Here is a 16,663-nt window from a genome sequence, read left to right on the forward strand (position 1 = left end):
TTCAAACCTCTCTATGTGTAGCACAATTGATGGTGATACATATCTCACAGTTCAACGTTATAAGACTGAATACAGATTTTTCAACTGTCCCGGAGCCACATACTCCCAGAAAAAGAAAGGAGGCAGCAAGAAATACATTGACTTATTTAAAAAGCTAAATGTGTCTTAAGCAATAAAAGGAAGGACATCCTTGAATGCCAGTGAACTTTATTGGAATACATAGCATCAATCCTAGTCCAGGGTAAAAGTTGAGGAAGATTAATAGTGGAGTACTGCATGATACAAGTAACTTTGTATGCAGTCTTGTGTACTGTTCAAAGATGTATATACCAAGGATGAAATTTGCCATTAAAAAATCATTTGTCTTGGTTGGGATTCAAACCCAAATCTTCAGATTGCCAGTCAGGTACGCCACCAGGTATACTTAAAACAGCATAACTGGTAACATACCTGACTGGCAATTCGAAGATCAGGCTTCAAATTCCGGCTAAACCAAATGACTTTTTTGGCAAATTTCATTCTTGGTGTTAAAAATTATTAATGGAGGTGGAGCAACTATTTTCATCAAATTACTGAGTCTTCTTCCCACGCTATTGCTGGAGAGTTATTTTAAACGAATAAAATCTTTGAAGTACAGAAAACTCAGTCCTCATGTAGTGCGAGTTTATTGGCTTCTGGAGAGTATGCGGCACGGCAGAGTGGGTGATATGTATAAGGATAAGTTTCTTTGCTTTGATCTCAAAACCTTTGGAACAATTGACGTTGATACATATCTCACAGTTCAACGTTCGCCTTGGCTGTAAGTCCAAAAATCCTAGGGAATGCAGCCAGATTAGAGGTGAAAGGAGGAGAGGTGGATGAAGGGGAGTGCTGCAGATGTAAGAGAGCTGGTGCAGAAATATTTGGGAGGTGGTGTCAGTACCCCTGCAAAACCATCTGCTGATTCACCATTAAAGCATGAGAATCGTAATGATGCTATGCAGGGTGACTTGTCGAACAATGAGGCCTCAAGGGAAGACTGTGTTCCAGAAGCTTCCCATGAAAAGTTATTTCATAGTTAAAAGTTTGCGGTAACAGTATTTGATGGACCTTCCGATGACAAAGATGCTGAAAATAAGTTTGTCCAAGGAGGATTTTAGACAGTGTTGAATTTCTGTCCACATCACAGGAGGTCAGCCATTCAACAAAAAATGGACATCATGTTATCCCAACTAGATCAACCATTGTAACAAGTGAATTTTATACTATTTCGTTGTGTGAAGAATACACAACCATCACAAATGATAAAACATGAAAAATTGTGCAGAATGAATGTATGAATGCCCCAGTGAAACATCTCCGAAATGTTCAGTGAGATGAAAGGGATGCAAAGATGGCCAGTAAGAGAGCACAATATGCTCCAGCTCCTGTGTTTTTTTTATTTGTACCTTGACTTTTGCACTATCCGTAAATATTGCGGTGCGTGTACCTACAGTTGTATGTGTTAACCGATCACAGCCTTTCTCAGATTCATTACCAATAGAGATGTTTGGCTACAGAAGCTTTTCCTTTTCAACTTTTGCCGTGAGTGCTTTCTCCCTGTGACCCACAATGGAGGCACTGGCCATGCGAACTACCTACAGCATGCACCACCATGGGCTTGGCGAGTGTGTGCCTGAACTAACACTATGGTTTTGTAAGATAGTTTTGATTAATAAAAGTTATTACGTTAAAAATTATTTCATAAGTTTTATAATGTCACTCAGTTGGTATCTTTAATAATAAATAGGAAATATGAAATATGTGTGCTTCCTCTGTCTCACCCATTGACCAATCATGGATTTTTGCCATCGCCGAATGAAATTTCGTCTCCTCATTTCAAAAGTTTTGATCTTTATGAAAACATTTACTAACTGTGGGCTGGTTAGATCTTGTGCTCTCGCAGTGTACGTTTTTAGGCATTGTTTGTACATAGTTGTTGATTCTATTTTAGTTTAATTCTCTCTACATCAAGTTTTTAAGCCTGCGTATGGTGTGTGAAGTGGTTAACAACGTTATATTTTCAAAATAGTGATCATCTAAAGTAGTCACGTATATTCAGCTCATCAATGCTTGTATGGTGATCTTAATTTTGCTTACGAATTTGTGTGTTTCAACAATCAATAATCTCATATTCAGTGCAGTGAAGTGGCCAATGGTAAAAGAATTTTCTTTGTGGTGTTCCTATCCCGCAATTTGCGATGACACTGAGTAATTATAGTTCGCTGTGAGTGTGAGGACTTAGCGTCCACAAGTAAGGTATGGAGAGATATAGTCTGAAGTTTCAGGCGAGATGGAGTGGAAACGTGACATAATGAAAATGAAAAAGCAGGAGCAATTTCCACAATTTTACATTTATTAATACTACCGGTTTCGCTTTTCAGCATCATCAGGTACAAAAATATCAAGTACGTTACGCTTAAATAGGAAAGGTAGGAGGGGGTGGTGGGCGGTAAGGCGGAGGAAGGGGATGGAGGGAGGGTGTACAGTCACGGGGCTTGGGAAAACTGAGGGTGGGGTTAGAGAGGAGTATGACAAATACACTAATTGTCCTTAACCTGTTAACCGGGGAATCCCCTTTTTAATTACGCAGCATACAACGGGCGCGCACACTTTCGCTAGGACGTATCGGTACGTCACGCCCGGAGGACGTAATTTCATATTATTATTTTTTTATTTATGCTTAAAATAAATGAAAAGACTATGAAATATATATTTTTTCCTTAATTTATACATATGGCACAAAGGAATGTACAAAATTACAAGCAAATAAAAAAGAATACCAACCATAAAATTGAAACATCGAATTAAAGAATTATAACTTTCAGAAGTAATGATAAAGATTACAATATGTATTTTTTTATTTAGATAACAAATAAAAAATTTTAAAAAGTTATGAATTACAGAACAATAAAAAACCAAACAAATAAAATAGAAATGTTGTTTAAAACATTAAATTAAATATACATATATACGTAAAAACTCAATTTCCGTGTGATATATTTTAAAACAATTGTTGATACATAGTGCTACCTTACAATCTGGACACCAGTATGTAGATTCTTTCCTAAGACCCTTTTTGTAGCAAACTCGGCATTTTCTGGATTTAGTTTTTCCTACATCGCTTTTCATTTGTTCTGGAAAATGCCTTTCAACTAAGCGTGATGGTTTAGGTGTAGAGCTACTTGTTGATATCTTTGGGTGGGTTTTCATTATGTTGTTATCTACCAATTTCTCTACACACTCTATCAAAAAGTGTAATCGATCCAAATTACCTTTATCTTTTTTGTATATAACATATGCATTGAAGCAGCACATATCAATTAATCGTAGAAAATTTTTCTTATAAAATTTTTTTAGCCTATTACGGGTAGCCGTGTAGGCCACCATAACTCCATCTCCCAAATCTACGCCGCCCATATTCTTGTTGTAATCCAGGACAACATTCGGTTTTTCTTGCCTTCTTCCTCTCTTTTCAATCATTGTCTTTTCGTCATTATGAATAGAACTGAGCATCAACACATCTTTTTTGTCCTTCCATTTTAAAACCATAAGTTTGTCCTTGAATCTTACTATATGTTCATTTTTCTGTAATTTTTTTGTTTTTATTTCCTTGGGGATTCCGACTCTGTTTATCCTCATTGTTCCAACAATATCTGTATTTTTTTTACACAAGAGTTCAGCCAATTGAATTGAGGTATAGGAATTATCTAAGTAAATCCTATATCCTTTATTCAGTAAGTCATGTGTTAACTCCAAAACAATTCTTGATGATTGTTTTTCTTGTGGGTAGTTCGAACCATAATTTGTGTCCTTCCCTGTGTACAAAATTATATTTTGGATGTATCCAGTTTAGCTTTCACTCAAAATAAACAACTTCATTCCAAATCTAGCTCTTTTTGTACATATATATTGTTTCCAAGACAAATTCCCTTTCCACAATAAAAGAGATTCATCTATGCATATTTCTCGTTCACATACGTAAAAACTTTTAAACTTTACTGACAAATTATTGATGATTGGATCAATTTTATATGTTTTTCTTTTACATGTGTTAGGATCAAAACTTAGATTGTCTGCAAAATGCAAAAATTTACATAATAAACCAAAAATGCTTTCGCTCATAGTTTCATAAAAAAATGGTGTTTCAATTATTCTTCTCCTTGAAAAATAAAGTTCCAAAGCCGGTTTTCTAATTATTCCTTGTAAAATTAGGAGCCCCAAAAAAATCTTCATTTCAGCTTCATTTGTATCCTTCCATTTTCAAATTCTTGAACGTGGTTTTAACTCAGGATTTTTATCAAAAACTTGAGCGGCGTACAAATTTGTTTGCTCTGTAATTAATTTTATAAGTTTCTCATCTAAAAACTTCTCAAGATAAAACAAAGGAACTTTTTTTGGAGGAGTATCGAAAGTTTTTCCAGGATGTGCAGTGAAGGGAAATGGTGGTCTTTCTGCATTTTGAGGTAGCCATTCTTCAGAAGCAATGCTGTTGCTAGGGCAAACTTTATCAACCTCTTCACCCTCTTCATTCTCAGTAACACTCAATTCCGTATCATAGTCAAAATTACTGTCAGATGAATCCGATGACGAACTCATAATACGTTTCCTTTTTCTACCTGCCGGTGCTTTGATTTCGTCATCGCTGATATCACTTTCATTCATTTTGATGGATAATTATAAAAATGTATCCTAAAATAAAAATGTTGGAAATGTAAAAAATATAAGTAAATGATATATAATACGAAAATAGGTAGGAAAGTGTAAGTACGTACCCGCCACCGCTCACCCAGAACACGTCCAACCACTCCCAATAGCGAAATGATACTGATTTCCTCCGTATCTCAAGTTCAAGTCGAGACATGTATGGATGATAAAAATGTATTCTAAAATAAAGAGGTTAAAAATGTAAAAAATATAAGTAAATGATATATATTTTAGTTTTAAGGTTTTCGCAGCGATTAGATGCACTATTATAATTCATTTCATAATTAGTGGAACGAAACGTTGAGTTAAATATTAATAGCACGCAGACGTATTCCCGAAAATGAATTATAATAGTAAATGATATATAATACGAAAATAGGTAGGGAAGTGTAAGTAAGTACCTGTCGCCACTCACCCAGAACGCGTCCAACCACTCCCAATGGCGAAATGATACTGATTCCCTCCCTGTCTTAAAATCAAGTCGAGATATGTATGGATGACTAATACCTTTGTCGTTCGAAAATATTCGTCCCGCCCATTCCAGGGCGCAACTTATATTTCAAGGACGTATTCATATGTCCCACCCGTACCCGATATTGATTATGTTGGACGTATATATACGTCCCGCTCGGTTAACAGGTTAATGTCTTCCTCCAAGGGGATGGTGGGAAGGCCCCTGGTACCCTCTCCGCTGGGTTCCAACGCTCCAGTCGCTCGGTCCGGTCACCTACCCCTGGATGTCTCATGGTGTCGGCCGTCGAGGAGGATGAGGGGGGGGGCGGGCAACCGCGTCCTGGGGGAAAGAGGGATGGGAGGGGAGGACGAATGGCTAATGGAAGTCAATGGATAGGAGGGGTGAGCTGGTGAAGTACAGAAGTTCGTTGAGGAGGGGCTTATTACTCTTTTTCCTTATGTTAATTTCTATTTGTTCCAGGGCATCAAGTTTCCTTCCTTTGTCGGCTACGTGGAGAATCACAGGATCAAATTCGCAATCATGGCCCGAATTTAACACGTGTTTTGCTACCATGGATGTCTCATCACCGTTTTCTTTGCACTTCTTGTGTTCTTTCATTCTCGTGGTGAAATCACGTCCTGTTTGCCCTACATAGCTCGCACCACAATCACAACATACCTCGTATACCCCGCTCAGATTAGTTTTCTCAATAGTGTCCTTGTTTTTACATAGTGATTTTTTGAGCGAGTTAGGTGTGTAGAAGGCGACTTTATATTTGTCCTTTGGAATGAGATTCCCTATTTTATAGGATAACTTTTGAAAAAACGGAAGTTTACACCACTTTCTTCCATTATTGATGTCTGCTGGCAAGAGGGAAGTACTAAGGCCAATCGCGTGCTTCTTCCGTTTCTTGGTGAGGAGAGAGTTGATCATGTCGGCACTGTATCCGTTGGTCACAGCAATCTTCTTAATAGTCGCAATAGTGAGTTATCCTTCTGCCTCCCATTCAGTATTACGTTGGGATCAACTATCCAGAGATGGTGGTGCGCTCCTTGCCATCAATTCACAGTTCCCCTCAAAACACCGCACAGACCTCAGGACGGAGTGCAAATAGTGTGGTGTTAAGTCCATCTACCCACTAGCAAATGTGCAAAATTAATGGAAGTATTTGACGGTTGTTTTTATCGTACCCCCGTGAGTGATATTAATGTGCTTGATAACTGTCTTGACTCTGTATTAAGGGCTACTGATCTTGGCCCAATTATCTTGGTGGGTGATTTTAATTTGTCAACTCGCTGGGAGTCTTCAATGTCCGGCCATCCTCTAAATGCATACGATAACTTCCTATTAGAACATTTTATCCATGCTCTCCGCTTAAAGCAACATAACCTCCACAACACCCGTGACATGGCAATCGTGAACCTACTCCTTTCTACCATTACCCCTGAGGATATCACCCCCGAGTGAAATATTTTTGACTCGGACCATAAGTCCGTGGATGCGACTTTCCTTTTTAAATGTTCTAGGAAGCTCTGCAGAGTTCAACCCATGATCCTCGTCCCCGCCCTGTCTGGGCAAAGTTTTGCTCGGAGGACATTAACCAATGTCTCAACTTAATACCCTGGGGTGTAGTTTCCTCTTAGTACCCTGACGAAGCAGTGGGCTTCCTCAAAGCTGCCCTTGAGAGCATCACAAAAGACTTAGTCCTGATCTCCAACCCCAAGACGAAAAAATTCCCATTCCGGTTTAAAACTGAAACAATCCACATTTTAAAAAACATGAACTGTGCCTGGTATCTTTTTAAATCCTTTCCCAAAGCCCACACTCGCCTTTCCTTTTCTGACCTATGCATTATTCTAAAACCCTGATCCGTCAAGATATGTCGCCCTCTTTACAAGAAACTCTCCATTCTCCCAATTCCGTGTGTTTACATGTTGAGTGCAATCATCTGTGCTAAACGCAATCTTGGTCTGTATGCTACCAACGATAGTATTCACGACCACTACACCAGGAACTCTAGCAATTTACATGTAAAGTTCATCAGAACCAGTAAAACCAGCCTTTCCCCCTTTACATGGGACTACTACTATACAACAAGCTTCCTAGAAACATTAAGAGCTTGGAAAAAATGTCTAGTTTTAAATTTAAGGTGAAGGAGTTCTTTTTGATACATTTATTTTATTCTATTGACGAATATTTAACTATGTAAATATGTTCTGTATGGGTAATGTTTATTATTATTTCCTTAAATGTCTTTTTTGTAACTAAACATTGACGTGCCGTGTACCAAGATCTCCAGGCAAATAAATATTATTATTATTATGAAGAATAAGCCCAAACCCACTCCTCATCCGTTACATCCAATCCAAAGAAATTCTGGTCCCTTGTCAATTGTCATCGTAACCAGCCTCGCATTCCGGATACCATTTCATACGATGAACTCAATGTAGTAGATTCCGATAGGCCTAATCTATTTCTCAGTTTCTTTTCTGAATGCCTTAAATCGCCATCTAGTTACCCTCTAACCCATGATCTACACTTATTCCGAACACCAATCACTGCGTAACCCGAATTCAATCCAACCCTTGGGAAGTCTACTCATATCTTTGGAAGATTTTCCCCATTGTTCCCCTGGCCCTGACAGCCTCAGCCGTATTTTCATACAAAACTGTGCTTCCTCCCTCGCACTACCCTTATCCATAATATTTAACCATTGTTTTTCTTTCAGTGCTTTTCCACCACAGCTTATATTTGCTAACGCCACACCAATTCACAAATTAGGGTGGAAGAGTAATGTCTCCAACTACCATCCCATCTCTCTATTTCCAATTCTCTCATCAGTTTGTGAGAGAATTATTCTAAACACACTTTATTATTTCACATCCCCTTTTTTATCCACCTGCCAACACAGCATACTCCCTGGGCGATCATGCTTAACTAATTCATCAGTTTTCCAACACTATACTGTCGCTTCAATATCTAAGAAAGCCCAACTTGATGCAATATTTCTCGACTTCTCAAAGGCCTTTGATTCTGTCAACCATAGTCTCCTCCATAAAATAAGTCATAGGTTTAATATCAATGGTAAATTTTTCAGACTCTTTTCTAGCTTTATTAGGGACGGAAATCAGCATGTTATTCTTTCTGGTATCTCATCTAGATGGTCTCCTGCAACATCATTAGTTCCCCAAGGCAGTGTATTACAGCCATATCTATTTAATTTATGCATTGACGACTTAGCCTCCCTAATTCCCACCTTGCAAGCCCACATGCCCTTTTACGCTGATGACAGCAAAGTTTTCAAAACCATCCACACTCCCTCTGACTGCCTAGAACTACAATATGCTTTAAATACCATTTCACGTTGGTGTTTTTATTTCACCTGGGAACTAAAGCTCAATGTGCATAAGTGCAAACAGGGTCGGATCCAGGATTTCTTTCCGGGGGGGGGGGGGGGGGGGGGGGGGGGGGGGACACAAGCAACGCCATATCCAAGATTTTGTTCTGGGTGAGGCACAAAGATACCCCGTAATACAAAACGAACGCAATGATACCAGGTCCACATTAAAAATCTTGCATATTTTTTAAGGGTCTGGGGGGGCACGTGCCCCCATGAGTGCATCCGCCTATGAGTGCAATACCATGTTCATCAACCTAATAAAAAAGTCCCTCTTAACTTCAATTACACTTTAAACTAATAACTCCTGAACCGCAAGTCGTCAGTGAAGGATCTTGGCATACTATTGGTAATAAACAAAATTTCTCCAAGCACATTCAAACAGTCAAATTTGAAGCCATGACCCTTTTAGGCTTACTGTTCGGAAATTAAAGATCCACAAGCTCTTCGTTGTTATTTTTCAACAATAGGGTGGTTTCCTATTATTTTTGTATTGCCGAAATCAAATGATTATTACTCCTGGAGTGCATATTTCACACTTTTAGATTTTTTAATGATGATATCTTTTTTCCCGAATAGAGAAATGAAAATTTTCAAGTGAGCAAAAATGCGACGGCTAAGTATGAATGCTGGTAAAAGCCCGCGTGACGTCATTCTGATTCTCGCTGCCACCATGCGAGGCCACCTTGGTGTGGGGCTATGAGCACCACTACAATGCAGGTGGCTAGCAGGTATCAGAGCTGCTAGCCACCTGCAAGCGCCCTGCTAGCAGATAGCGCTTGGCTTCATAATAATATTAATAATTATAATAAGGATTATTAGTATCAAATTATCCTATTAGTATCAGATTATCCTATCAAAGGAAGGAAACTTTCCGACCTTAGGCAACTTTAATAAGTGATCATTAAGACATGTTTCCATGAGCCCTGTGCTTCATGCATGCATTGGTGATCTCAGACGATGTAAAACTCCTACCTACTCGTATAGCATCTCTGTCCCTGTGACGTCACGTGGAGTGGCATCACATGACCGTCAATCTGGCCTATTTCAAATGAGGTTAAAATTGACCATTCTCATTCATCTAAACTGGGATTTCTAAAACCAAATAATTAAGTATATTATGCATACACTGATGGTGGGTAACGAATCACAATCAATGCCTTTCGTTTTCTTTGATGAAGGAAACTACCCTATTGTCTTTCCTGTGATAAACCATTGCTCTCCTATTTGGGCGATGTCAGCCCCATCAAATCTCTCACCCTTTAAATCTCTTGCTGGGTCATTCCATGCCAAATCATCACAGAAAAGTGGACTTTTCAACCCGACCGTCTCAGATTTGCTTGAAATTTGGTAGGAAGTTGAAGCACATGAAACTGTGCCCATACACAAAGTTTTAACCCTCAGCCATACACGGTATTCATACAGCAGGGTTGCAAACATGACAAAAAAATTTAAAAGCCCACGTACAGTAATATTGCCATTTTATAGTGGCCTAATAACAAGAAAATACATATATAACATATTACAAGAAACTAAATACATGTAACGTAACAGGAATCAGATGCATAAAATATACTCACAATCAAATACATAGAATACAACAAGAATGAAATCCTTGAAATTAAAGAATACAAGTACTCAAAACTAAAGGGAATCGGAGCAGTGGTAAGAAATAGTGCTATCTTCTTCTCAAGTAAGGCAAAATATAGAGTCCCTCACATGTGCAATTTGCACACCATTCTAACTGCTCTCTCCATTCACAATCTTCCTTTTCTACGCCTTAATAGGGACCTAAAATTAATTTACAATATCCTCTACTCATCACTGACTGTCCTGAACTCCTTTCTTTTCTTAATTTCCGAGTAACTTCCCTCCCTATGCACACCCAATCACTATTCCACATACCAGTTCCCAAATTATCACTCATTCAACACTCACTTTTTTTCTGCCTCCCCTCACTTCTTGGTTCCCTTCCTCCAAATATTCCTGTTCCCTTTTCCCTATCTGTGAACATCTTTGCTAACTTGACTCTAACTTACCTCTCTATGAACATCAACAGCAACACTTCACATTTCTTACCACTGCTCCGATTCCGTTTAGCTTTGAGTACTTGTATTCTTTAATTTCAAGGATTTCATTCTTGTTGTATTCTATGTATTTGATTGTCAGTATATTTTATGTATCTGATTCCTGTTACATTGTATGTATTTAGTTTCTTGTAATATGTTATATATGTATTTTCTTGTTATTAGGCCACTATAAAATGGCAATATTGCTGTACGTGGGCTTTTAAAATAAATAAATAATGCATGAATAATAAGTGCTACGAACATGATCAAAAAGTGTAAAAACACACAGATTGCAACTGTGAAAGTTGGCTCATACCCACGTGTGATCAGTGCTGTGCATACTGTGCATTCAGAATGACAAAACACAGTGAGCATAGCCATGTGGACACGATGTGATCCCAGTAGATGTGGAGACACAGAATAGCCCAGCCATTGTGGACACAGGTTGACTTTTAAATCAATAAACAAGTCGTGAGCATGGGAGCGTGTGTGCATAATATGATAAATATTGTCATACTGTCCACCTCTCTACTCTATTTTCACCATAGATAGCATACTCATTGGTTTCTCACTAACCTTGCAACACTATTCCCGAAGATATTGCATATATTATCCACACGGGTAGAGTTTGGTTGAGTTCGAATGCAGGCAGACGATTCTCCTATTTTCTTCAATGAAAATCCTACATGAGAATTATGGATAGCATAACTGCCAACAACATCTGCAATTTTGGCATACTCCTCGTAGGTTGTCTTCAAAGCTTTTCTTCGAGTGGCTAAGTTGTAAAATAAGTCCTCCACGATGATTTGCGTTCCTTGATTTCCCGCACAAGGCTTAGGTGCAGACTTCATCTTGCCATCAAGGTAGCTAACCCTACAATCACACGAAGAATTCATTGAAAGCACAACATAAAACAATGTGCAATCCCAGATTCCTGAATAAAAATATACATAATGTAGGAAAAACAACAAACCGAAAAGCACATTGAGAGTCCGCAGTCTTCGTTATTATAGTAAGGTGAGCAACATGGCTAATGCTTGCTAGTCCTTCACCCCTGAATCCGTAAGTAGTAATACTCGTGAGATCCTCGAAGTTTCTTAATTTGCTTGTCGTAAATCTTTCACAAACAATTTCCAGATCTTCCTTCCTTATTCCACAGCCATTGTCGACGATTTGCAGCAATTTCATTCCCCCATTTTTAGCAGTAATCTGTATGTTCGTTGCATTGGCGTCCAAGCTGAAATTCAAAATATAACTGAGATTATAAGCTCGCCCAACTTAGTAAAACCATTATTGCAACCAGCAATTACTGTCAGTTGATCCTTTTACCAATTTTCAAGCATCTCTTTCAGGGCATTAGCAGGCCTCTGGATAACTTCGCCAGCAGCAATACGGTTTACTACAGTCGGGTCTAATTTACGAATAGGATTCGGTAGTGTCATGTTAAAATATGAGATTACAGGATAAAAGAACTATGGCCAGATCAGCGCGCTCATCTTCAGCAACTAGGGTGTTTAAAAATAATACTATCACTAAACATTTATTGGCTAGGCAAAATGGTAAATTCGCGGAAAAAAACAAGTGTCATTCAAAATATTGTTGAAACTTCGAGGCGTTTCTTTGGTTAATCACAGAAATATCATCGCAAAACAGAGACGGCTCACAAGGCATAGTAACCTCCGGTAGGCCCTTATCCTGTCTTATCCCGCTTATCCCCTTGTCTTCCGCGCTCGAAGTCAAGAAAAACAAAGGCAATCGGCGATCTTACATATAAACAAGTAGATCCGCCGTTCGGCCGGAACGCTGTGGCCAACATCGCTCGGCGGGGAGTGAGGGGGATGAGGGAGCATGACGTCACGGTTGGGAATGCAGACGATATACCGAAATATTTTGAACAGGATACGCTTGAAATATTTTAACGCTCATCCGCTGCAGAGTCGCTGAAAAGTGTAGATATTGGGCACGCAAAATGATTATAGACTTAAAACATTTATTTTTGCGACGAAGGCATCTTAATAGCCTTGACTGTGTGCAAAAAGTCACATAAACTAAGATTAAGCAAGAAGCGATCGTATTGCTTAAGAATGTCATTTTAATTGAATTGACATTGATTAAGAATGTCATATGTAAACATGGGCAAACCCAGCGAGGGGCAGGGGCGAGCAGCTGCCCCCCCTAGAAGCGAAAATCGCAAAAGTCTTTAAGCAAAATCAGTGCTGAATTGAAACGAAAGTATTCAACAAATTTTCTACAAACCAACGAAAAATGATATGTATTAGTATGAGATAAGTAACTAAAATAAAACTATTTTTTCAAGGAAATAATCTCATAAACTAATAAAGTTAAAATTTCTTAAAATGTTGGTTTCATTCATCTTTTCCATGCTAAAATATCACAATTTGGCTTGCCCCCCCTCCCTAGATCATGGCTTTCCCCCCCCCATACCATTGCTTCCCCCCCTTAATTATGATCCTGGGCAGTGGCGCCGACGCCATGGGGCCTGAGAGGGCCCGAGCCCCCTCAATAATTCGTTATGGATGAGAGGAAAAAAATGTGCCAGGCTTGTCGATTTTCCCCAGAGTGTAAAGATATCGAGAATCGAATTATCAGGGTTCTAATGTCGATCATATGACTTTTCTAAAATTCTTAAACAACTTAAAAACTCACTACTTATAAAATCCGCCAAGATCCCCGGTTTTGGCCCCCCCAATTTTTTTGTAAGTCGGCATCGCCTGATCCTGTGTATGCCCTTATTTTATGTAAACACGTAATACGTTTAAACGCATTAAACGTTACAAGATATTTACCAGAGGTGACCAAATTTTTACAATCGTAGAGCGGGATACCGTTGACCGAGGGGGAGGGGGTTCTTGATTAAAAATGAGGTCTTTATTTTAATTTATTTTTTAAATATTTAGTCATTATAAGAAAAAATTACAATCCAAAAATAGTATTTTAATATTTTTTAATGTCAACACAATTACAATTTACAAATATGATACATTAAAAATTAAGTTTAGTATTATTTTTTTTATTTGGCATATCTCTTATATTTGAGTTATTTTTTTCCTAATTTCTTTTGCGGAAAGGGTCATGAAATTTTTGCTTTCAAAGTCTCAACAGTTGATAGTGATTTTTCTGATGCACACATATCATTTACAGTAGAAAAAACGCATTCAGTCGCAGCATTACCTTGTGGCAAGGGCAACGAATATTACTTAATTTTACTGCATTATTGTATGGAATATGCTTTGTTTCAAAATTATGAAATATTTATAACCATTTGTACTCCGTCAAGATATGTGCTGAAGCCCAAGATTATAACCCTTCTCTAACCAATATATTTTTTTAATAATGATACCTCAGTAAAAAGATCATTTTCAGAAATATTATTATAAGGGAAATTTTGTGTACAATGATCGAATGATTTTCGAATATCATTCTATTTAAGTTCATGTTTTCATGTAATCCAAGGAAAATGTTCAATATAATTTTGATAAAGCATCTGCTCTTGTAAATAATCTATGCAGTTACTGTAGAAATTTTTAACGTAATTCATCATGATATCTGCACGATTTGTTGCACCGTTCTTTGAGCTCACTCTAAATTACTCTCTAACCGCTTTTTGGTACAGAAATTTTAAATTTTTAACTTCATTCGCTACTTCGATTACCAAAATTTTACCACCTTCAATAACTTCAATAAATATCAATAATAAAAAAAATCGATATGAATAAAAATATTATAAATGTATCCTAACATTTTACCTGTAGTTTTCTTCTCTAACGGACAGTTTTAATTGGCCAGCTGATTTATATGGACGAAACAAATTGTTAAACATTATCCTTTAAAAAAATAGTTTGAGATATGTTAGTTTTATTCAGGCTTACATTTTTCTGCAAAATTAGAACTTACCTCAATTTTTGCACAAGTTTTTATCTACACTTTAAAACAATAACAAACGGGTATGGATATAAAGCTACGTACTTGTGACTACACCTATATGCCACGCAAGAGGCCCTAGGGCATTTTCAATGAAAAATTCAATAAATAGATATATGTATTTTATCTATATTAATAGAACCATATAATACCTAATTAAATTTTATAAGCTGCGAAGTTCCTACTTATAATAGTATTTTTTCTTACAAAATTGTGTTTTTTAATTTAATCTTGTTTTTAAGAGCCAGAATAGCATCAAAATCCATTTTCCCGGCATGCAATATCATGAAATTTTCCGAGGGGGGGGGGGCGTGATGAATCCTCCACAGAGGGGTGGGCCTCATGAGCTTCAGCCGAGGGCCCTCAATCACCCACCCCAGGGCGCTGGTTACTTCTGTCATTGGAACAGATATGCCCTCAGTGTTTCTATCATTGGCGTTTGATATTGAGCACATCCACCCTTGTACGTACCCAGAATCAAAACAAGATGAGGCAGGCCGTGGTCATTCAAATATGTAGTAAAATTTTTGCACAGAGAAGGTGGATGAAAATGAAATTTTGTGAAAATTATGACAGCATTTTTTGGTGTATGTAAAATTGCTTGCTTGAAATATTATTTTGCTTGAAAAAAATAATGACTTTTAATTTAGTTCGATATATCTTATAAATATGTCATTTTTCTCCAAAGGGAAATTTGTTTAAAACTTCCATTTTGAACTTAATTTATTTTCGCTTCTAGGGGTGGGTAGCTACCCCCCCTATGCTGGGTACGCCCATGCATCTACCCACTGTCTGGGTTACTCTCTGATTTCAGTTATCAAACTCGCTGTGACATTGCTTGCATCCGTACATATTAATGTATAGAGCCTTTTTATTGAGGGTAATTGTTTGCATTTATATTATTTTTAGAGATGAAACAATTATTCAGTGCAATTGACTGTCAACCCACTAAGACAAGGGTTATCAGGTTGTAATCTTTGCCGTGGTTTTATTTTATTTTTTCTGCCTTTTCGATTGTTGTCATGCCTATAATTTCTGTATTTACATTACTGAAGGTTTCAGGAATTACGATCGACTATCTGAAAATTCCCAACATTCTTAGCATTCCAAAAAAAAGAAGACATTTGCCCATATCTCCATATGGGCATAGAGTAAGTAGATGTATGATATGGGTAAACAGGGAGTTGGGACTAAATATGGCAGACCTTGTGATCTCCATAGTGGAAGCCTATGCAATGACTCAACATGGTGAGAGGGTAATGTTGGGAGTGCAATCATGAGGACTCTGGATCAATTTTCCAGGTAGCATCGCGAGTGGCAATTTATTAAAAGCTGAATATGCTTACGCAGGGACAATTATAGCAACGGCCCCGAGAATCCTCTAATGCAATATTCTTGGTCACGGCAAACTTCATGCACCCACCTCGGCCCATGTGAAAACTTGGGTCAGCTGGCAATGGAAGGGGGAACGTGTTATTGCCAATTCTTTAGGATGCATGCACATCATATGCACTAGTTATCCCCCTATAATCTGACATCTTGATCATGCTCAGAACTTTCACGTCATACAAAAGTGAGCATGTAAACATCAATGGTAGTACTAATCACGAAACAAATTTTGTTACCCTTTACTGTGGTGAATGGAAACCAGGGTGCGGAAGAGCTATTCCCTTCAACATAATGGGGACATCACCCATTATCACCCTATTATTCGAAGCACTAGCACCTCAGTCTACATAACAACGACCATTTCATAACTTCAAGAAGGTTGCTGCTCTCACTTATCACAACTGTTTCTTCGCCCTGGAACCTCAGCCCTAAGAACCTCAGCCCTCAACACTAAGGAAGAGGACAATATTGCTGACAACAGCAGTCACCCCGCTTAGGTGCAGGAAGGGGTATACCTCAAATTAGGGTGACCAGATGTCATGATTAATCCAGACATGTACTTCGTCGCTATTATAGATGTAAATAATAAAATCTTTTTACTATACTTAGCTTTCTTATATTCCAAAACGTTCCTTACTTTGTGATAATTATTTCTATGATTATTATGCAAGGCCTTAGTAATTAATA

General features: G+C 38.0%; 1 protein-coding gene across 1 annotated transcript in view; it reads right to left on the minus strand.

Annotated features, from left to right (window-relative positions):
- Positions 1–12,394, minus strand: part of LOC124163676 (DNA mismatch repair protein Mlh1) — a 39,597-nt gene extending 27,203 nt beyond the window's left edge. The window contains exons 1-3 of the mRNA XM_046540735.1: positions 11,975–12,394; positions 11,619–11,882; positions 11,222–11,518 (exon numbers count right to left, since the gene is read on the minus strand). Coding sequence (XP_046396691.1) covers positions 11,222–11,518; positions 11,619–11,882; positions 11,975–12,087 — 674 coding nt within the window. The 5' untranslated portion in view covers positions 12,088–12,394. The remainder of the gene's footprint in view (positions 1–11,221; positions 11,519–11,618; positions 11,883–11,974) is intronic.
- Positions 12,395–16,663: the final 4,269 nt, after the last annotated feature.

The sequence above is a fragment of the Ischnura elegans genome, chromosome 8 (assembly GCF_921293095.1).
Source record: "Ischnura elegans chromosome 8, ioIscEleg1.1, whole genome shotgun sequence".
Lineage (NCBI taxonomy): Eukaryota > Metazoa > Arthropoda > Insecta > Odonata > Coenagrionidae > Ischnura > Ischnura elegans.